The sequence below is a fragment of the Trachemys scripta genome, chromosome 9 (genome assembly GCF_013100865.1).
Source record: "Trachemys scripta elegans isolate TJP31775 chromosome 9, CAS_Tse_1.0, whole genome shotgun sequence".
Taxonomy (NCBI): Eukaryota; Metazoa; Chordata; order Testudines; family Emydidae; genus Trachemys; species Trachemys scripta.
In genome coordinates, this window is record NC_048306.1 from 103,546,801 (window position 1) to 103,568,971 (window position 22,171).

General features: G+C 48.7%; 1 protein-coding gene and 1 pseudogene across 1 annotated transcript in view; both read right to left on the reverse strand.

Moving 5' to 3' along the window:
- LOC117882626 (D-beta-hydroxybutyrate dehydrogenase, mitochondrial-like) overlaps positions 1-20,870 on the reverse strand; it is a 28,506-nt gene extending 7,636 nt beyond the window's left edge. The window contains exons 1-3 of the mRNA XM_034781149.1: positions 20,775-20,870; positions 15,507-15,617; positions 2,264-2,405 (exon numbers count right to left, since the gene is read on the reverse strand). Coding sequence (XP_034637040.1) covers positions 2,264-2,405; positions 15,507-15,617; positions 20,775-20,795 — 274 coding nt within the window. The 5' untranslated portion in view covers positions 20,796-20,870. The remainder of the gene's footprint in view (positions 1-2,263; positions 2,406-15,506; positions 15,618-20,774) is intronic.
- LOC117882627 lies at positions 454-2,253 on the reverse strand (annotated as a pseudogene).
- Positions 20,871-22,171: the final 1,301 nt, after the last annotated feature.

The window sequence follows — 22,171 nt, forward strand, 5'->3', positions numbered from 1 at the left end:
CTCAGTAGGGGGTTCAGATGCTGGGGAAGTGGGGTTCAGTGGGGTGGGGATCCAGGTATAGCTGGTTGGGGCTCGGTGGGGTAGGGATCCAGGTGCACGTGGCTCAATGGGGTGGTCCAGGTGCAAGGGGAGTGGGGCTTATCAGGAGGGTGAGGCTCGGCGGGAGGGTCTGGGTATGAGGGGGTCTGGATGCACAGGCGGTGGGTGGATGGGGGAGCAGCTCCCTCTACAGGAATCCCCCCCCCCCTGCAGCTGAGGAGCAATGGGTGCAGGAAGCGGGGTGGGGGGCAGTTTGCAGAGCTTCCTGCAGCCAGGAAAGAAATCTGGGGGTGGGTCTGACCCAGCCCCAGATGCCGTACAGGGGAAGAGGAAGTCCTGTCCTCCCCCAGCCCAGCTGGGACTAGCAGTTGAGCCCAGCGCAAAGTCGGAGCCACCAGCCAGGTCTTCCCCAGTCCCGCCTCCTGCCCCACAGTGATTTACTTCTCTGCCAGCTGCCCTGGGCACCTAAAACATACTGCTGGGGAGGGTCGCACAACCGCTCTTGTGGCTTCCGTTTGCTTCCCCTTCAGAAAGCCATTTTTCTGCGGGGAAGCAAAGAAATCTGCAGGGGACATAAATTCTGTGCATGTGCAGTGGTGCAGAATTCCCCCAGAAGTAAAATTCTGAACTGTATTTTCAGTAAAAATTTAGATTCTAGATGGACACAGCAACACACTGATTCTGTGCCCCCTGGTCTTGACAAGAAGGTTGGGTTGGAACTTAGCATGAAGCAAGCCACTGTTTCTATGGGCACGCGTTACTTTCGCCCAGCTGTCTCGCGTTGTGTTGGGCTTGCCACCAGGAGTCACAGTGTGGTGTTTAGCATTGTATACATAGGCCCAACTCTTTCCCAAGCAGAATTCAGTCTTGTCCCAGGCATAACTCCGTTAATTTTCAGAAGGGCAGTGTGCTCCCTCTGGTTTCGGAGACCATGCTTATAGCCAGCAAAAAAGGCCTCGGACCACAATCTCCCAGACATGGTGGTGTCCTGAAGTCTTGATCCCAGCAGGCCCCCATGGCTCTGCCACAAGAAGGCAGTGAAAGGGAGCTGCCATGAGCATGCCTATGGCAGTGAGTGACTACATAAATCTCCACGAAGGAGGGACTGCCCACCTATCAGACGGAGAAGTACACAAGAGATCCTGTGCCCATCCCTGCTAGGAACCAGACTTATCGCATTGCCACTGTTTGAGAAACAACAGTGCTGTTTGCTTGCAAGCTGTCATTCTGTACAGCACAGCTCTGTGCCGCTGCTGCTGCTAATGTGCTCTGCGTGAAAAGCTTGGGGGCGGTGTGAAAAGGTGTGGAGAGGAATCTGATGAGACAGGGCGGGTGTGGAATGGTTGTGCACCAAGGACAGAATTGTGCACAGAGAGAGCATACTCGGGGGAGGAGGTGGGAATTGACCTCTGGTTATTTCTTCCTTATATTTAATAGCATCATTCATGTAGGGATTAAGGACCTTGTTGGGTACTTTGAATGAAGGTTGGGACTATCTTTCTGCCACACTTTTAATCTGCCCAGCACCTTAACACCTGCCATGAGCAAGGAAAAAACTACTCCTGGCCCTACTCCACCTCTTGGATGGAGCAAAACCACAAGTGCTCCTGTGAGGATGTCTCTGGACAGAGAGCTGTGGGGGAGATGCTCAATACCCTGACATGTGAGGTGTTTATCATCAGTCCTAGTCTGAGGCTGCTGGCTGGTTTACTCCCGTGTGGGCAGCCAGGCAGGCTCTATGAATACAGTCGAGCAGGCACAGTGGGACCCACCGTGGCCAAGAACCCTCACAAACTCCCCGAAGCAGGCTCAGATACAGAGGGGAGAGATGGAGAGGTACAGCGAGGTCCTATTTCAAGCTCCATTCCCTACGGCCAGCCTGGTTACCTGCAGTGCTGCTGTGCAGGAACTTTCTTCAAATCCAGCAGAAGCCAGGCCGTTCGTAGTAAGAAGTGGCTGCTGCTCGCCAGCACTTATCTGTGCTGCTGCCATGCAACAGTCCAGCTCCCCTCTGCACCTTCCAGAATATGATGACAAAAAACCAAAGCCAGGAAATGCCTCCCACACAACACTCAGATCCATTACTATGCCACTCAGATAACCTTAACTCTGCCCCTAGGGGGGGGAACTCCTCCTTAGCAAGGGTTCACGTAAGTGAATGAAAAAGGCAACTGGCCTGAGAGCACAGGCTCCCCCAGCCTGTAACGTTATCCGCACTCCCTACCTTTCTCCGGCTCCTTCAGATTGTTCTTCACAAACTCCACAGCCTGAGCCACTTCCTCGTCACTGCACACATTTAGCTGCAGCACTTTCATGCGATCCGATTTAATGCTTTCCAGCTCCTTGGCACCATCTCCATTCTCACCCTGCCCAAGAGAGAAAGAAGAGCGATGCCCTGCTCAGACAGGACGGCAGTAATCCAGCCCCGCGCCAAGGACACAGACTTGGGCTGTTGGAAATGTGCATGCAGAGATGGCCCCCAGACAGCCCATGCAATCACACAATGCGAGTCCAACCTTTGGGAATTTACCTCTCATTTCTGTCTCAATTTCCCCACCCAGCAAATAGTGAGACTGACTCTGTTTCTCCCTGCCTCACAGGTGGATGCATTGATTATTGTTTGCCCCGCAGTCGGAGAGCTATGTAAGTGCTGACCGGTGTCAGTGCTCTGTGGGTAATAGAGCCAACATTTTCAAAAGGATCACACAAGTCCAGATTTTCTGGGCTTGAGAGTAAATGGCTTTTCAGGCAGCGCCTCTGAATAGCTCACTCTACAAATTCCTACCCATTCTACTTAAATGTATTCTTTCATTCTCTTTCAGAAGCAAATGAAGACTACAATGCCAAAGGCAATTCCTCGCTGGCTGAGTCTGAGAGCAAACAGTCTAGTGCTATAAAAAAGGAAAGGTATAAAACATTGATAAGTGAACCTTCTGTATAACAATTTGCATTTATTACAAAAGAGATCAGGAGGTGTAGTAATGGAAGTGTCAGGGAGATGCAGCCATCTCTGGGGGGAAAGTGGCAGCCAGTCAGACACCTGGTTCACAGCAAGATGGGAAGAGGAAACGCTGGGTAAGGACATCAGAACAAATGCTTACTCCAGCCTGAATAATGAGAAAAGACAGGTCAACTCCACTTTTCTTTATGACCAGTGTCTTGTGAATTTTACTTTCAGGGTCTCATGCAATAGCACAAAGTTGCAATATTTAGTTTGCAAACACTGACGTGAAATTTGAAGGAAAATATTTTCCCAGGAATTTTAAATAGAATAATGGAAACAATTCTACATGTGCTTAGTTTTGTTGGGGTTATTTTTGGTTTTGTTGCTGTGTGTATTTTGTATTTGTTGCTGTGTGTATTTTTTTTAACAAAACTTATATTTGAGACCAAATTCCAAATTGTACCTGGTCATTGCCAGGCAAAGCAGGCAGGATTTGGGACTTGGCTTTAAGGTCTTGTTGGGGGTGGGGGAGGAATGAAAAACAAAACAAAAAACAAACATCTCTACAAGGGGGGATTCAATTTACCTGAGCTCAGCCACGGGGTTCCAGAGAATCCAGGCGTCTTAGAGCGGATATCTAGGTCACCATTTCCTTCCCTCCTTATCATCAACTTTATCAGGGAGGAGACATTTGCATTTTCATTAACTGCTATTAGTCAGCACTTCTGATTTCTCCTGTATTTGCATACAGCTTCCAATTATTGCAGGCAAACAAGACAAGGCAAGTATAGTCCCACATCGTGTTACAGTAGGTGGGGAGCTTGCTGTTTTACCCCACAGGTACCTGCTCGACTGCCTTTGCAGGAAAGCTGAAGTAAATATTGCATCTTTACTTAGTTGCTTTTACTGGTGTTGCAGACTACCTGTCTCCGGTGAGGTGTACAGTTCAAAAGTGCCTTCCTCCGACAACCTCTTCAGCAAAGCAAAAGGGTCATTTGATTAGTCAGAATGTCAATCATGCTGAGATAGATGGGGTAACTCCATTAACTTCAATGTGGAGTTACTCCAGCGTTACACCAGTGTAACTGAATTCAGGATCTGGCCCCACAACATTTCCTTTTAAAACTTAAATGTTTCCAGGCATCACAGAAACACAGGATGAAGCAGTGGAACTTCCCGGGTGACTGGACACAAGACACGATAGCACTTCTCAGACTTTTCTATGTACATGAAAGGAAACCTCCCAAAGTGTGATGTTGGCATTTTGGTCGGCATCGTGTCAGCATCACAATGTTCTGCTCCCTTTAAAGCAAACCTCTTTGCTGCTGCTCACTGTATCTTGGGAAAACGTTGTTAAAACTTAGCTTTGGATCATACAAAGAGCCTTTCAGCTGCTTCACAGTGAACGAAATGAAGCCAATCCCGCTCACGAACAGAGACTTACTGTATCTGTGCTCAAGCACTTCTTGTCATCTCAGAGTGCTAAGAACCAGGGCTCCCTAAGTAAGTTTGCTCCCCCCTCAGCCCTTCCTAAAATAAAAAAGAAACACATTTCTAATACTTCTGCCAAACAGCCATTGGTCAATGACTTGGAAAAACAGTGTCGCTCATTAGTATTTCTCACCTAAAATGAGAATTTTCTTCTTCGGCCAATGAGGACCATCTGTAGTTACTGCCCTAAACTCCTGCCCCTCCATGGTCCACCTCTTCCTTCCCCCTCTGGGGCGATGTGAGCTCTGGGAGGGTTGCAGGAGTGCTCAGGCCAGGCAAGCTTTGCAGGACTGTTGGGGTGTCTCACTGTATCCCCCCCAAGGGTTCTGCTCTGTGCCTCCTGCTCCCAATGTCTCCTGCAGGGTCTGCCTGAGTTGTTTCCTGGATGGTTTTGGGGGGCTGTGTCACTGACCCTTGCTGCTCTTGGGTCTCTGGGAGGGGGGAGAGGTTGTCCAAGAGAATGCACATTGGGTACAAAACAGGGAGAGACCTGGTGTTCCCAGTGTGCCATCTGCCTCCTTTTCTCCCCGGTGCCCAGGAGGAACCAACTTCCGTGGATGGAAGGCACTAGCGTTCGAGGATCCCAGAGCTCTTCTTCGGGTTTGGGGAAATGTTTAGTCACTATGTGGTGCTATATGAAGCATACTGCACCCCATCTTTACTGAGTGACAGAGGCAGGCTACACTTTTTTTTTTTACAATAAGACTGTTGTGACTAGCATGTATTTTGCCTCTGTCTGTGTGACTAACACAACATGGTGTCAGAAGATAAACAACAGAAACTGCAGAATTTTGTCAAAATGCGAAAGGTCCATGCACCAGAGAGCTTCAGCTTCAACAGACCATCCGACTGGCCCACCTGGATGGAGCACTTTACACGTTTTTGCATTGCAACTAAACTCCACAATGAGACGGGGGAGGGGAAAGCTAGTTCTCTCATCTGTACCATGGGCAGGGAAGCTGAATGTATCTTTCAATCCTTGGCCTTTGGAGAGGAGAGCCACAAGAACACTTACTCTGGGGGGCTGGCTAAGTTTGACGAGCATTTTATACCTCAGCCTAATGTGGTTTATGAGCGAGTGTTTTTCTACCATCATGTCCAAACACTGGGGAGGCTGTGGAATCTTTTATAGGAGGCTTGTATGACATGGCAGAAGACTATGATTTTGAGGATAAAAAGGAAGAGCAGACTAGAGACAGTAGTGCCAGGCATTTTAGCAACAGACTATCAGAGAAACTGCAAATGAAGAGAGATTTCTAGATAATACTAGTCTAGATAATACTTTGTCCTGCCATGAGTGCAGGGGACTGGAAGACCTCTCGAGGTCCCTTCCAGTCCTATGATTCTATGTAACCCTTCACACAGCAACAGAAATGACAAGACAATCGGAGAGGATTAAAAATCAAAATAGAGACCAGAGGCTGCCAGAGAGAGACTAGAGGAAATGATTTACAGAGTGACAACAGGAGATTAGCACAGCTGTAAAAAGCAATTGTAATAAATCCTCAAAGGCAATGTCTGAGGCTTACCCCACATAGCTTTTGAGGATTTATTACAATTGCTGCATATGATGTGGGAAAAGTTACAATCCAAGAGGTGATTGTCCAGCCAAAGGAGCCAAATCCCGTAAGTGCACAAAAACTGGACATTTTGCCCCTGTCTGCCCATGAAGGAGTTGACTCACAACTGGCACCTTCTTGTGGTTGGGCGTGGCATAGCAACTCTCTCCACATCATGTACTTTCTGCTGATGGTCATTCCGGTGCTGTGATCATCTGCCTCTTCCTGCGAGTTGGACCTTTGGCCAGGTCACTTTAAAGTCTCTCCTCTTCTGGGTAGTTAACGAACTAATTAACACAGCTGTTCATCCCCAAAGCTGGGTCAAGGCTCTCTTCCTTCAGAGAACACTCATCGGTCTAAGGCCCTAAGGCAGTGGCTCCCTCTCAAGGTGAGTCAGCATCTGGCCCTCCCTCCCTCCCCTCAGGAAGGGGCCGTCGGCTGGGGAGCTCTGCCTCCCGTCTGCCCTCTCTCCAGCAACTGAGGACTGAAGGTCTGCTCTCCTGCCTGGTCTGCCATCAACTGAGCTGGGGCTCTCCCTCTTCCAACCTGCCATTTCCACACCTGCTATGGGGCAGCACCACCTGAGCCCACACTAGCTCATTAACCCCCTGTTGTCCAGTGTGGGGTCTGCATACCCCATCACCCAGCTGCACACAGGCAGTACAGGAAGTGAGCACTGAGAGTCAAGAGACCTTTTTTCTGGGCTCAGTCACAGGTAATGACACAAAGCCAGCCTGGAGGTGAAACTGAATATCTGAGGCAAGACTTAATTTTAAAATAGATTCAGGTGTGGATGCAACAGTCATACCAGAAGGGCCTTCTAATCACCTTCAACCTCTCCTAGAGCTGAAACCAGCAGATACTGTCCTAAATAAGCGCCCAGGTACTTTGGCAGAACTGGACAGTTTTCCACAGAAACAACCTACAAAGACAAAAGCTTTAATGTTACCGTGGATGTGATCAGAGGCTGACAGTCTCCTGTCTCAGTGTGGTTGCCATGATGGGTGGAGTGAGAAAGATGGAAGAAGGAGATAGACTATTTGGTGTACTGGATTTTTAAAAGGGGTTGCAGTAGAAAGGCTGATGAACCACACAGCGTACATATGCCCCACAGAATTCCTGTGTTAAAGGGAATGGAAAAGAGTGACATAATCGAGAAAAGATCTGAGCCAACTGCATGATCTGCACTGATGGTACCTGTTATAGGGAAAAATACGAACCTGTATGGATCTTAAAAGACTTATTGAATCAGTAGCAAGAGAAAACTATATCCTTCCAGCACTCGGAGACTTCCTTCTTGACATGGCAGGAGCTACTGTATTCTCCAAACTTGATGCCTCAAGTGGTTTCTAAGAGAGTGCTACACTGACTATATTCATTACGCAACTTGGGAGATTGTGCTTTCAAAGATTACGTTTCGGGATTACCAGAATTCCTGACATTTTCCAAAGAAAGACGGGAGAGCGGCTAAAGAACATAAATGGGGCTGTCATTTTTATGGACAAAATTTTAGTATATGGGTCATCAGTGGAAAACAAGACAAAACCCTCAATAAAGGTCTGAGCTTAATCAGTGAACCTGGACTCAAGCTAACTAAAGAAAAGAGTGTTTTCCACCTACACCAAAATGAATTTTGGGGGCAGATAATAAACAAAGATGGAATTAGTCTTGGCTCTGAGAAAGTAAAAGCAATTAGAGAAATTGAATGCATTTGTTCCAAAACTGAGATGCTTAATGGGGATGGTAAATTGTTTTGGCTAATACCTGCAAGACCTTTCTACAGTGATAAAATCCTTGAATGAACTATTAAGGTGCAATACATCCCATTTATGGGGGCCAAATCAGGAAATTGCCTGCAAAAGGGTAAAATAAATTATCTCAACTGTTCCAGTTTCAATGTTCTACAATGCAAACACACACACAGTGGTCACAGCCACTGCCAGTAGCTATGTCCTTGGTGGGGTACTGTTGCAGGTAATATGGATCTGAGTTGAAGCCAGCTGGATTCTGCTCTTGTACACTTACAGAAGCAGAAAAACGATATGCACTGATTGAAAAGGAGTGCCTTGGCACGTGTATGAGCATGTGAGAACTCCCACAGAGATCTGCGTGGCTTACGTCCCTTTAAACTGATAACTGCCCATAAACCTCTTGTAACCCTTATCAACGGAAAAGACCTGTATCAAGCATCAGTGAGATGCCAATGTCTTTTGAACAGGCTCATGCAATTTAACCCTATCGCTGAATATACTCCTGGTAAAAATCTGGTAACAGCAGACACAGTGTCACGGAGCCCCGCGATGCACTCCAACACCTGTGGGCCAGAAGAAGATGTAACGGCTTTTGTAGGTGCTGTGGGAACTTACAGACAAGTGTCAGGCAGGAAACTATACCCGCTACAAAGAGCAAAGAATAGTGGTTGTATAGTTAAAGAACCAGTAGGATTCGGGGATGAGTAATACACAGACACGTACTGAAATTCAAAAAGTTAGTTTGGGATAAAAAACAGTTTTAGAGTTTTAAAGTAGTTAAAATACAGAAAAGACCAAAGGGGGGAGATGTGATGGGAAGCTTAAACTGCCTTACAACGTGTAGTCACTCGGCGGCACTGTGTGAAGCGTCCAGCCGCACATCTTGGCCATGTTGGAGGCAGGCTACACTTTGCGTACAGTAAAGTTTAGTGTTGTGGCTGTGCCCGTTGTGCTGCTATTCCTGTGTGACTAGCCTGGTACAGCCATGTTCCCCGCCCGTGGGAAGCTGACCCTCCCTCCTTGCTGCAGCTGCTCACCACAGGCTCCTTTCACTGGACTTGACTTTGCTCCGCCCTGCCTCCTTGTGTCAACACAGCACTTCACAGCACCCTGGCCACCTCCTCTGCTCGGGGCTGTTGGGAGCCAGCAGCAAAGAAAACGTTCCCCTCCAGCAGGCAAGTCTCTTGCTTCTTTCCTTCAGTTCTCTCCTCTCTCCGGGGATGGGAAAGTGCCCGTTCAGTCCTGACATGGATCATGATGTGGGTCAGGCCAGTCACAGCAAGGCCCGTGTGGCATGGGGTCATGTCATGGGGCAGGCAGGTCTCAGCGATGGCCTTGTTGGGTCATGCCATGGGATGGGCAGGGCGCGAGGAGGCCTGTGGAGTGTCGCGGGGTGGGGATGCTCGGGGGGGAGGGAGGGTTCAGCATCGTGAGGTGGGAAGGACACAGGGAGGTCCTTGTAGCATGGTGTCATGATATGGGGCAGAGGGAGGCCTGTGAAGCACAGTGTCACTGGGAAGTGTGGGCAAATCGCGGGGAGACGAGACCCATGGAGCATCACCAGGCAGGGCGGATGGGTCACCAGGGGGCTCATGGAGTGCGGTGTCACAGGGGGTGGGGGTGTCACCAGGGGGCCCATGGAGTGCGGTGTCACAGGGCGGGACGGGGGGCGGGGGTGTCACCAGGGGGCCCGTGGAGTGCGGTGTCACAGGGGGTGGGGGTGTCACCACGGGGCCCATGGAGTGCGGTGTCACAGGGCGGGACGGGGGGGTCACCAGGGGGCCCGTGGAGTGGGTGTCACAGGGGGTGGGGGTGTCACCACGGGGCCCATGGAGTGTGGTGTCACAGGGCGGGACGGGGAGCGGGGGTGTCACCCGGGGGCCCGTGGAGTGTGGTGTCGCAGGGTGAGACGGGGGGAGGGGGTCACCACGAGGCCTGTGGAGCACAGCATCATGGGACGGGGTGGGGTGTGGGGAGGTCCAGGTGGTTGTGAGGAGTTTTATTGGGAGTAGCTCAGGAATCAGCACTGCTTCCAGGATGCCATGGGAGACCTGGAGGATTGACTCTTCACACGGCTCCAGCACCAGGTCTGACGGAGGAGGTTTCCATTCCTATTGGAATCAGATTACTAGTGGCAGTTTAGCCCAAATTAGCTCCTTAGCACAAAGCCCCGTTACCAGGGAGTTTTCACAAATGCTGCCCATTCGCTCTGCAGCATCAATGCAGATTCGGAAGAAACGCTGAAGACCAGTCAGGGCCAGCTCCAGGCACCAGCCCAGCAAGCAGGTGCTTGGGGCGGCCAAGGGAAAGGGGCGGCACGTCGGGCTGTTCGGCAGCAATTCGGTGGCAGGTCCCTCTCGGAGGGAAGCACCTGACGCCCAATTCCCGCCGAAGAAGAAAGCGGCGTGGTGGAGCTGACGCAGGAGTGCTGCCAATCGCAATTGCGATCGCGGCTTTTTTTTTTTTCCTTCCGCCACTTGGGGCGGCAAAAACCCTGGAGCCGGTCCTGAGACCAGCATCTTACTACGGAAGGGCCTGACCTCGGGGGATGCCAAGTGCTCCCAACTTCCACCAATGTCGAACAGGACCCACAGCCTTGGTCACCTGCTTTCTGCCCGGGCTGCTAGTCTCTGAGGGGCTCCATTCACCATTCCTGTACCATCCCCTCCCTGCCGCCTCACATTGAAGTCAAGAGGCTGCTCTGCCATATCCCTGTTGTTTGAGGAACCCGTAGAGGAAGAGCTGCAATTTAAAACAGCTGTGCCCGTTTGTCGCAGCGGGACAATCTGGAGCTACAGCCTGTAAAACAGAACTGGAGAGGAAGTGTTTAATGACTTGGGCCCCGCTAACTACCACAGGCGCCAAAATGCACCTCGGGAGCTGTGAGAAGTAGCAGACATGGGGTCTGGCTCCTTTGGAATGTGACCCCACCGCCTTCCATTGCTGAAGGGGCAGCGGAGACCTTTCAGTGACGGTCAGGTTTCTGAAAAGTGACAGCATCAGGGAAACAAGAATAAAAATCCTGTGCTCTGATAAAGCAACCAACAGCAAGCCACAGAACAGACAGGTGATAGTGATGCTTCCATATGACCTCTCCTCCAAGGCTCTCAAAGTGCTTTACAATTATTACATTCTTTGTACATATGGGAAACTGAGTCACGGAGTGGTAGTGTAACTTGCTCAAGGTCATACGGCAAGCCTATGATACCACTGGGCATCGACCCCATGTTTCCTAATTCCATGTCTCCAGCTCTAACTACTAGATAATCAATGGACCACAACCCCAAGGGGTCATGAAAGGCAAGCAAGGGACATGGGCTGGGGATGTTGCAAGGTGTTGAAAAATTTATAACAATCTAAAGCAAAAAAAACTTGCTGCCCTACTCCCTGCACATCTTTTCCCTTCAAGGTCAAGTATTCGCTCTCAACATCTTGAAACACATCCATCTATAAGTTCCCTAGGCTTAGCATTGTTATCAGTGAGACATTGTTTATTTTTACCTTTATAGTAAGTGTAAGGAATGGTGGGGGTGATGAAAATAATTTTTGACTTTAAATGAGGCATCACCAACCTAAAAGACTGAGAAACCCTGCACTAGACCACTCTGCCTCCTAGGCCAATACCAGCTGGGGTCAGGTTTTAACTTGTGACCAAGAGGTGAAACTTCCTTGCTTCTGAAAATGACCAGACTAGTCATACAGAACTCCAGATAGTCAGGCTGACTGCGGGGTCAACGTAGTTCATCTATTTGCCCTCAAATGCCCTCTCTGCACTCCACCAGTGTGCCAATCTCCTGAAATAGCCCTCCCTGTAAACATTCGATTCCACATTCGCTCCATCCTTCCACCTGCTGCTCCCATCTCAAGCCCGAGCAAGCTGCGGTGAAAAGTGACGCAGCAGCGAAGGGCCAGCTCAAAGCACCGCATGACACTAGTAATAGAGGATTTACAGAGCCTTTGGATGGAAATTTTCACACAATGGCAGTTGTCCAACAGGACTTTCTTCTGCCAGGTTATGTCAGCTGAGGTGTCTGGCCTGGCCAACTTTCCTTTCTGGTGCAATGACAGAACGTAACCTTCCTTCGCTGACACTAGGCAGCCAGGTGGGTCATGTTCGAGCTGTACTGCAGGGGTTTCTGGGAGTACAGCTGTGGTCTCCAGCCATCCAAACACCTGGATACAATGGCCACCTTCAAACATTTCCTAGTCAGCTTTAAATTATTTTAAAGGAACACAGAAAAGTAAAAAAAAAAATTTAAAAATATTAAAAGTCTTGCATTTCATCTCTTAATAGTAAAATCTTCAATTGTTATATCAAAACCTGAATTGACTTAGCCCTCCCAGTTGCTCTTTTTTAAATTTTCCTCTTGGCTTGGCCAATGGAAATAAACAGGCCATGTCACTCCCCAGGTCTCCTGCACTGGGGCTACCCCAGGGGGCTGTTTGGAAGATGAAGTCAGAGCAGAAAGGAGCTGCCCGCCTTTCTGGGACCCTGTTGCTCTGGTGCTCCATTCTCCTTACTCACTGCCAGTGACCCTAGAGCGTTTGGGAGCCAGCTTCCTGAGAGACCCATATGTGCCCAGGGGATACCACCATAAGTGCAGACTCCGTGGGTGCTCCAGGGCTGGAGCACCCATGGAAAAAAATAGTGGGTGCTCAGCACCCACCAGCCACCCACCGATCAGCTGTTTGGCAGCAGGCGGTGCCAAAGGGGGCAGAGCGGGGGCAGGAAGAGGCAGAGTGAGGGTGGGGCCTTGGGGAAGGGGCAGAGTAGGGGCGGGGCCTCAGGGCGGAGCAGGGGTGGAGCACCCACCTAGAAAGAAGAAAGTCAGTGCCTGTGGATACCACTACAGCTACAATTGTTGGAGACACTTAAGATAACCACAGCCCTGGTTTAAAGCCGGGGGGGGTGGGGGCTGCTGGCAGCACATTTGCCCTGAGTTGTCTGAAGCTCTGGAAGTCTCTCCCTGCCTTATTTTTCAAACATCCCAAATATGCTAGATGGCCTCGCCCCCCAACCAGAGTTCACAAGAGCTTTGGCCGCTGCCCAAGAACTTACAGTCTACACTGATATGGCAGAACAAGTGAGGGGCACACACAGGCAGAGGAGGGTGAGTAGGACAATGATAATATCGCCAGCTACCTCACTACCTTCAAATCCCCTCAGCGCCCCACTTTGCTGGGGGCCTACAAAAAACATGACACTAGTTAGGCTGCTGGTGTGCAGAGCTCACTGCCTGTCATGCCAAGCAATATTCTTTCATTGTATACTTGTCCTCCTCCATCTGTCTGTATCCAACTGTTGTCGTTTGTCTTGTACTGAGGCTGTTAGCTTCTTGGGGCAGGGGCTGTCACTTTGTTTTGTTTTGTACAACACCTAGTGCAATGGGGTTCTGGTTCATGACTAGATCTCCTAGGCACTACAGTAACACAAATAAATATCTGTCTCAACAGACAACGGTGTAAGCACTGAAGCAGTTCAGTTATTGTGTGTCATGTTACAATATCATGAGTGGTTAATAAGTCCAATTCCTGAGCAACCGCACACACAAAAATTATCTTATCAGCATGCGTTTGACTTTGCCTTTTGCTCTTAAGATGTGCGATGTTGAAGATGTTCCCATCTGACTGTGTATGGGGATGTACTGCCTTGGTACTAGATGAGAACGTATGATCAAGCAGGAGAGAGGAGACTATACCAAAGATTGTTGGTGCCTAAACACATCCCCGTTTGACACCACTGCAGATTTCAAAGCTGTCAGATTGATCACCATTACACTGGATTGTGGCATTCATGCCATCATGGAAAGATAAAAATCAGACTGAGGAGGATTGGGGGCCAGCCAATCCTCTCTGGCAGTCGGAAAAGTCCCTTCCTGCTAATCAGTTCAAAGCCCTTGTAAGATTTATGAAGTCCATGGAGAGATTTTCCTTGTTCTTGACACTTTTCTTGCAGTTGCCTCAGTCTCAAGACCTTGTTGAGAGCTGATCTGTCAGCACAGAAGCCTCACTGACTCTTTGGATATACATGTTCCGCAAGAACTTGCAGTCTTTGGAGAATGACCCACACAAATGCCTTGCCAACACCACTAGAGAGAGAGATTCCTTTGCAGCTGCTGCAATCACTCCAATCTCCTTTGGTTTTGTCCAACATTATGATGTTGGTGTCCTTCATGTCTTGCGGTCCCCCTCCTGCCCTCAGGCAGGAAAGCAAGACATTGTGCTTAAACCTCTGCACCATCTGATGTGACCAGTTACCTCTGGCCTGAGCCTTCCTAAACCAGATACCTCTGAGCCGGCCTAAGCCTGATGAGTCATCAGAAGCAATTACCTGCAGATCTCATGAGAGGCCCCATGCATCCAACCAGGGTTCAGCCAATCCACAGGTGAGGACCCACCCAGCTGATCCCAAGACAGGTATCCAGGCTCCTAAGGGAAGCAGTCTCTCCAGTCTGCTCAACATCACTACCAGGCCGGGAACACACCCATTGCCTGGGAATTCTGACAGACTGCTTCTATTCCATCCAGCTCCTGCCTTTGCCTGCTTCACGCTAGCCAGCCCATTCCAGCTCCTGCCTCACCTGGCAGCCCAGCGAGTCTGACACCTGTCCTCCCTTCTTCTGTACTTCCCATGGAATTCCATCTTTTCATGCTGCCATTCCTGGTGCTAGGAGGCGACTGACTTTACAGACTCATTCACGGACGGTTCTATATTGAGATCTTTGGTAATCTGGAGATCTCATTTAGAGCTGCTTCAGAAACAGTGGTTTCACCTGGCATTGCATCTATTTGCTTCTGTCAGTGATGTCTCCAATAAGAGATTTGGGTGGGGCAGTTTTCTTTGCTGAAGGTAGGGTTACCATTTTTAAACATTAAAAAAAGAGGACACTCCACAGGGCCCTGGCCCCGCCCCTTCCCAGCCCCACCCCAACTCCACCCCTTCCCTTCCCCACCCCAACTCCACCCCTTCCCCCAAAGTCCCACCCCAGCTCCGCCCCCTCCCCGAGCACCCCGCATTCCCTCTCCTCCCTCCCAGCCACGCGAAACAGCTGCCCGAGCACTACCGTCTTCACGGTTTGCCGGGCAGCCCCCAGACCTCCAGACCCTGCGCCCCCGGCCGAGCGCTTCCCCAGCGCAACCAGAGCCCAGGAGGGGAAGCGCCTGGCTGGGAGCACAGGGTCTGGAGGTCTGGGGGCTGCCCGGCAAACGTGAAGCCGGTAGGACTCGGGCAGCTCCGCTCTTCAGCTACACAAAGCTGAGGTGTCTGGGGGGAGCAGCAGCAGCTGCCGCCACAGGGGAATCCACCTGCAGCTCGCAGCCTGCCGGAGCCGCTTTAAGGTAAGCAGGGGACTGGGGCAGGGATGCCGGCAAAACAAGGCTGGGAGAATTTTCCCGGACATGTTTGGCTTTTTGGCAATTCCTCCCGGATGGGGATTTGAGGACCAAAAAGCCGGACATGTCCGGGAAAATCCGGATGTATGGTAACCCTACTGAAGGACCTATTGATTTGATAGTCTGTTAGGGCTTTTCCACGGCTAGCTGATTGACTCCACAATGCTGAGCAAGAAATGTTGAAGTCTAAGCAAAAAGAATGTTTAATTTGCATTTTTTTTAAATGCAGAGACATTTTCATTGATCACAGACTTTAAATCAGCATGTTACTATTCCTTTAAAATGTGCCCTTCACAACCTCGAACAGAGTTAACCAAACGTAGTACTCACCATCAGCAAACAGCCGGCAAAGACCATGAATCCCTGTGCATGCAGCTGCTTTGCCAAGGCATGTCCAAACCCTTTGTCACAGCCTGTTATTAGCACTGCCTTCCCGTCAACCTGTGCAGGGGAAGCCAACAGTTTAGAGGGAGTGGATACACTCTGTGATAGCAAGAGCTATTACAATGCTGCAGAACCTATTAAAATTACAATACACAGCAACGGTGCAGCCCCACGAGCAGGCTAGCACACATCAATAGTATTTTAGTAGGGATACTGGCTACACCATATGTCAACAAGCCCTAAATTGTTTTGAAGTTGTCTGGATTCTACCCCGCCCCTTGCACTGCCCCATTTACACTCATGAACAGTGAGTGTGAGACATTACCAGACTCAAAACCCTCTACACGTTTAGATCATTGGCAGCATTTCACACCCACTGTGCACAGCCGTAAATGACACCACCAGCTGCAAGGCACAATGGGCCTGACTCTGCTGTCACACTGATTTTACACCAGACTAACTCCATTGACTTTCTCCTGGTTTACACCCGTGAAAATGAGATCAGAATGTGGGCACTTTTGTCCAGAAATGCCATGAGCTCTCTCTTGAAAATCAGGGCTGGCGCAACCCATTAGGCGACCTAGGGGGTTGCCTAGGGCGCTACTATTTGGGGGGTGGCGACCGCGGCGGTATTTCGGAGGTGGGACCTTCCGCCGCCTCTGTGGGGGGCGGCATTTCGGGGTGGGACCTTCTGCCGCCTAGGGCGGCAGAAAAGCTGGCAGCGCTCCTGTTGAAAATGCACTGTACAACCCATCTCATAATACATACTTCCATTCTAACAAGAAAACCAGATTATTTATGCTACAATGACACTGACAACAGTTCCCTTTTTAAAAAGTAAATCAACGTAGAGACAGAAAAAGGCAGCAAAATTTCAGACACCAGCAAAAAGAGATGACACCAAAATTCCACAAAACATATTCAAACTCATCTCGTAGGCTGGATACAGCAGTTGGGAGGAGCACTGGACTGGGACTTGGGAAACCTGGGGTCTAGTCACAGCCCTGCCTCTGCCCTGCTGGGTGACCTTGGACAAGTTACCGCATTGCTCTGTGCCTCAGTTTCCTCACCTGAAAAAATGGGTATAATGCTACTTATGTTGCTTAAGCTCGATGGATGAAAAAATGCTATATAAGAGCTCGGTGGTATTGTTATTGCTCCCCATCAGGATGGACACAAAAGTTGCTCATGTCTCGCGGCCCGCCAGCAGATTACCCTGATGGGCCGCATGCAGAAGGATGCCGACCCCTTAGTTGTCTCTTTTCCAAGCTGAAAAGTCCCAGTCTTATTAATCTTTCTACATATGGCAGCCGTTCCATACCCCTAATAATTTTTATTGCCCTTTTCCAATTCCAATATGTCACACTGTAACCCAGAAGTCCTTAAACACACAATCTTGTGCTCTGACCCCTAGGACATACTCGCTCCCCTCTGACTGAACTTCCCGTCCCCTATTCTGTTCATCATGGTACCTTCAGTTATGTGAAACAATTAAACGTTAAAGTTTAAGTGAGCCAGCAACACTAAACTGTGTGTCCTGTATTTATGGCTGTAATGTTCTGTAGCTCTCCAAACTGAAGCTAGGTCTGTATAATATGGAGTTTGTATAGGCTTCCTTGAGGCACTAGCTTTCAGGTGATGATGTTATACAATAAAAAAGGGTAAGAGGAAGCAATAAGGAACTTAGGTCTCAAATGTCTCTGGGGAGTGGCTTGCAACCCAGTAGTCCCTGTGTTACGCTACAAGAGACAGCTTCTGGAATAAGTGCCTCGCACTCTGGCAACTTGTCCAGCTGTCCCTTCCAGACAACATGGGGGCGATGGCTCATGCTCCTATTTTGTTGTTTTTGCTGCTGTATGTAGCAATAATAAGAAAAGAAGTTTAATGTGGAAGAATCAGATCATAGACAGAAGGCAGCGCAGAAACCGATAAGGGAATGAATTACATCCCATCCTTTACCCACTGGAGGTGTTGTTGCTTTTACAAGCTCATTTAAAGACAGCAATGATCTTAAATTTAAGCTGTGCTTGAAGCAAGTTGCAGGCACAAACCATGATACGAAGGACAAAAGGGAAATGAGAATTTAAATGTACAAGGCTTGATTCTGTTCTCAGTGGCACTGAGTCAGGCCGAGTATGAATCACTCTGTGAAAGCTTATCACGGCTGTCTATACTCACCTCCAACACTGCCCTCCTGCCCCCTCCCTCCCTGGGGTCAGTATGGCTCATCCCTCTCCCCAATAGTATGTCAGCTCTGTTCCAGAAACTTCAGGAACTGAACGGAGGATGGCCAGTTCTTGTCACTTCCAGGGCTATTTTGGAGCCAGGCAAGAGGGAACCAAACGAGCCACAGCTAATTGTAATCAGTCCCCTATCAGCAAATCTTACCAGGGCACAGATCAGCTGAGGGAAACAACCGAAGATCCATAGAGAGGGGAGTGGACTGTGTCAGTTTGAGATTCATTAGCTCACCAGTTTTTAGAGCTGGGCAGCTGTTTTGCTTCCTCCAGTAACAAAATAAGCAAAAAATGAAACAAAGCAAATGAAAGCACTTTAATGAACCCCTCTTAACTATGTCTGCCTCTGGGGAAAATCTACGGAATATATTTAACATATAAAACTTGCCAAAAGCGTTTACTATTATCCTACTTGCCAATAATGAAACGATTGGCAGCAGAGGAGCTGCTTGTATGCAGCAGCTGCAGAACCGGGTCCCAGGAGTAGTATCGCTTTAATAGGTGCCCTGTTACTCAGGGAGGAGCCAGTGATCTCATCGCTAGCTAGTCGTTATCCTCTGGCACGTAGCTGGTAGGTACTTTATTCAAGGGCAAGAGGGCTGCCTGGCTTGCAAGGACCGTGGGCAGTCCCCATCCCTGAAGAACTCCACTATACTTTTCCATCTCCAGTTCCTACAGTTCTGTAAGGCAGTGGCTCTCAACCAGGGATACGTGTATCCCTGGGGGTACGCAGCGCTCTTCCAGGGGGTACATCACCTCATCTAGGTATTGGCCTAGTTTTACAACAGGCTACATAAAAAGCACTAGCGAAGTCAGTACAAACGACAATTTCATACAATGGCATGTTTATACTGCTCTATGCACTGAAATGTAAGTACAATATTTATATTCCAATTGATCTATTTTATAATGATATGGTAACAATGAGTAAGTAAGGAATATTTCAGTAATAATGTGCTGTGACACTTTCGTATTTTTATGTCTGATTTTGTAAGCAAGGAGTTTTTAAGTGAGGTGAAATGTGGGGTACGCAAGACAAATCCGACTCCTCAAAGGGGTACAGTCGTCTGGAAAGATTGAGAGCCACTGCTGTAAGGGACACTCCTCAGCCTATGATGTAACAAACTAGACTGCTGCCTAGTTAATGAGACACAGAGAGAGAGACCATGTTACTTCACATGGCAGGCTCTATTCTCCTCTCATCTCTGGACAGGCTTCACCTTCGTTCTACTTTGGGATCTCCGCTTTGAGATGAACGGATCTGGGCCTCGCTCAGTGACACTGGTAGGGCATGTGCCCACATCCAGCTGGGAGAACAGATCCGTGAAGGTGGACTGCTAGTAGCACCACAAGCCCATTGAGAGGGGGTGTTTGTGGTAAAGCACTAGGCTGGGATTCAGGACGTTCAATGTGTGACCTGCGGCTAATCACTTAGTGGCTCTGTGCCTCAGTTTCCTCCATCTAAAATGGAGACAGTAGCACTGCCCGGCCTCACAGGATGCCGTGAGCATAATACATACATTAATGACTGTAAGGTATTTGGATACTACTGTGATATATAAGTACTTAGACGTGCTGCACACACACCTCCCAGTTGTGTACAAGTAATTGGTTTGTGTGAGCAAACACCATGAGCACACACAGTGCTGCACACCCATTCAGGGGTGTGGCTGTGCAAATGTACATCTTTCAAAATATATCATTGTGTAAATACCATGTTCTGGCTTTTTATTCTGTCTCCTAGATAGACTGCTTAGAAGATATTCAAATGACCATCACCCAAGCAGCGCCCCTCAACATTTTAAATCAGGTTAACTGAGGCCTTGTCTACACTACAGGGGAAATTTGACCTAAGCTTTGCAATTTGAGTTACGTGAATAGTGTAACTCAAATTGACGTCGCTTAGATCTATTTACCACGAGGGCCACACTATGCGACGTCTCCCGTCGACTCCCCCTACTCTTCTCGATCCGGTGGAGTACAGGAGTCGACAGGAGAGCGATTGGCTGTTGATTTAGTGGGTCTTCACTAGACCCACTAAATTGACCGCCAATGCATCCATCGCCTCTCGTTGATCCCCCAGTAAGTGTAGACAAGCCCTGAATGCTTGCAAACGTGAAGGTCCCACAGCCCTGAGTAGAGCAGGCAGATGCAGCATGGTTGTCAGGCAGCTCAGGAATAGTAATCAGGCTGCAGCCCTGACACCGAGTTGCTGGAATGACCTCAGGCAAATCACTTAGCCTCTCCATGCCTCAGTTTGTCCCTCCGTGAAATGGAGATACAACTAGTTAGCTGCCGCTCAAAGGATGGTAAGGCTCCTTTCACCAATATTTGTACAGTGATTGGAGACAGCAGGTGTTCTAGACTAACCAGCGTGTAGGTAACTCACCCCACATAGTTCTGCCAGCGCACCTAGGCGCTACTGACATGCTGGAACACAGAACTCTTGGCTTTGTGATGGCTCTGGTGGGACGACTCAGTGACATCACGTGTGCTAGCTCACTAGTCTATATGCACGGCACTGCTATATCTAGTTTGATATTTTCCACAAAAGCAAGTTGTGTGTCTAAGTACACTACAATAAATATTCACTTAAACCTGCACCCACATCAACACATTTACAGTTTACTTATTTTTCTCAAAAAAGGGTCTGATTTTCTTTAAAATAAGTTGTACAATTTCCACACACGCTCAAAATTAGACCCACTGATTGCAACAGAGGCAAAGTTAAGCAAAGTAGCTGGATAACCTCAGCCTTTCCAGATAATTTGAGAACCTGCACACACTTGTCTAGACTTTTTCCTATTCCCCCTCTCGCTGTCATTTGTTTTTCAAGGTCCCATCCCCTGTGAACCCGTCCTTGACACCCTCCTTATTATCTGGTGCAGCATGGTTTCATTTTAAGTTCAAAACAAGCAGTTACAATACTGAACTTTGTCTGTTCCAACAACAAACCCTTAATTTCACACTGCTTTACCAGGCACTTAAGGGCTTCCATCCTGGTAATGGAACCGTTTCAAATGTACCATAATGCTGAGGCAACTTCACAAAATATGAACCAATCTGGATTATAACTACTGAGAGAAGATCCAGAGTCCGGTAACATTCCTCCGCTGAATGCTGAGCCCCCCTCCGAGTTGCTGATTTTTCTACTGTTCTTGATAATATGAATTAGCAAATAACAGGGCGGTGCTGCTTTGAGAAGTTTCTGTGTAAAAAGAGTCCTGTGGCACCTTATAGACTAACAGACGTATTGGAGCATGAGCTTTCGTGGGTGAATACCCACTTCGTCAGATGCATATAGTAGAAATCTCCAGAGGCAGGTATAAATCAGTGTGGAGATAACGAGGTTAGTTCAATCAGGGAGGGTGAGGTGCTCTGCTAGTAGGTGAGGTGTGAACACCAAGGGAGGAGAAACTGCTTTTGAAGTTGGATAGCCATTCACAGTCTTTGTTTAATCCTGAGCTGATGGTGTCAAATTTGCAGATGAACTGAAGCTCAGCAAAAAGCAAGAGGATCCTGTGGCACCTTTAAGACTAACAGAAGTATTGGCCAATACTGTGCCACAGGACTCTTTGCTGCTTTTACAGATCCAGACTAACACAGCCACCCCTCTGATACTTGTGTAGAAAGAATCTCTTTTTGCTTAGGGGGTCTGCTCCCTTTGTAGGGGTCCTGGAACAATGTTTATAGTGGGGGTGCGGAGAGCCATTGAACCAAACTGTAAACCACTTCAAGCCAAGGGTGCGGCAGCACCCCCAGATCGCCTAGTTCCAGCACCCATGTCCCTCTGTGTATTCAGCCAGATCCACTGATCTCAGTGACACAAATCACATTTACTCCTCTTGGCCGTGGCTATAGAGCATAGGCTGGGTTCTCCTCCTGGTGACTTTGCACACACTGCATGAAAATGCAGTAGGATTGGGGTCCTGTCAGCAAAGGCAGAGGGGACTATTTTATACATTTTCTGACAAGTTCAATATGTAAAAGTGGCGGGTCTTTAGTTTCCTAAAAACATAGGTGTATTTCTCTTCATTGAGGAACACAGGAATCGCCAACCTCGATCAGACCTGAGTCCCATCTAACCCAATATCGTACCTCTGACAGGGGCCTGCACCAGATGTTGCAGAGGAAGGTGTGAGAACCCCACAGCAGCAGATGTGGGATAATCTGCCCCCAACATTATGGCTCATCCTGATCTCTAATAATTAGAGACAGTCTTAAACTCTGAGGTGTGAGGTTTGATATCCCTTCTGTAGGATTTTTATCATTAATTATAAGTCTGCATATTTCTTGATATACATATAAATGCCCAGTCCATTTTTGAATCTTAAATTCTTGGCCTCAGTGACTTCTTAGGACAATGAGTTCCAC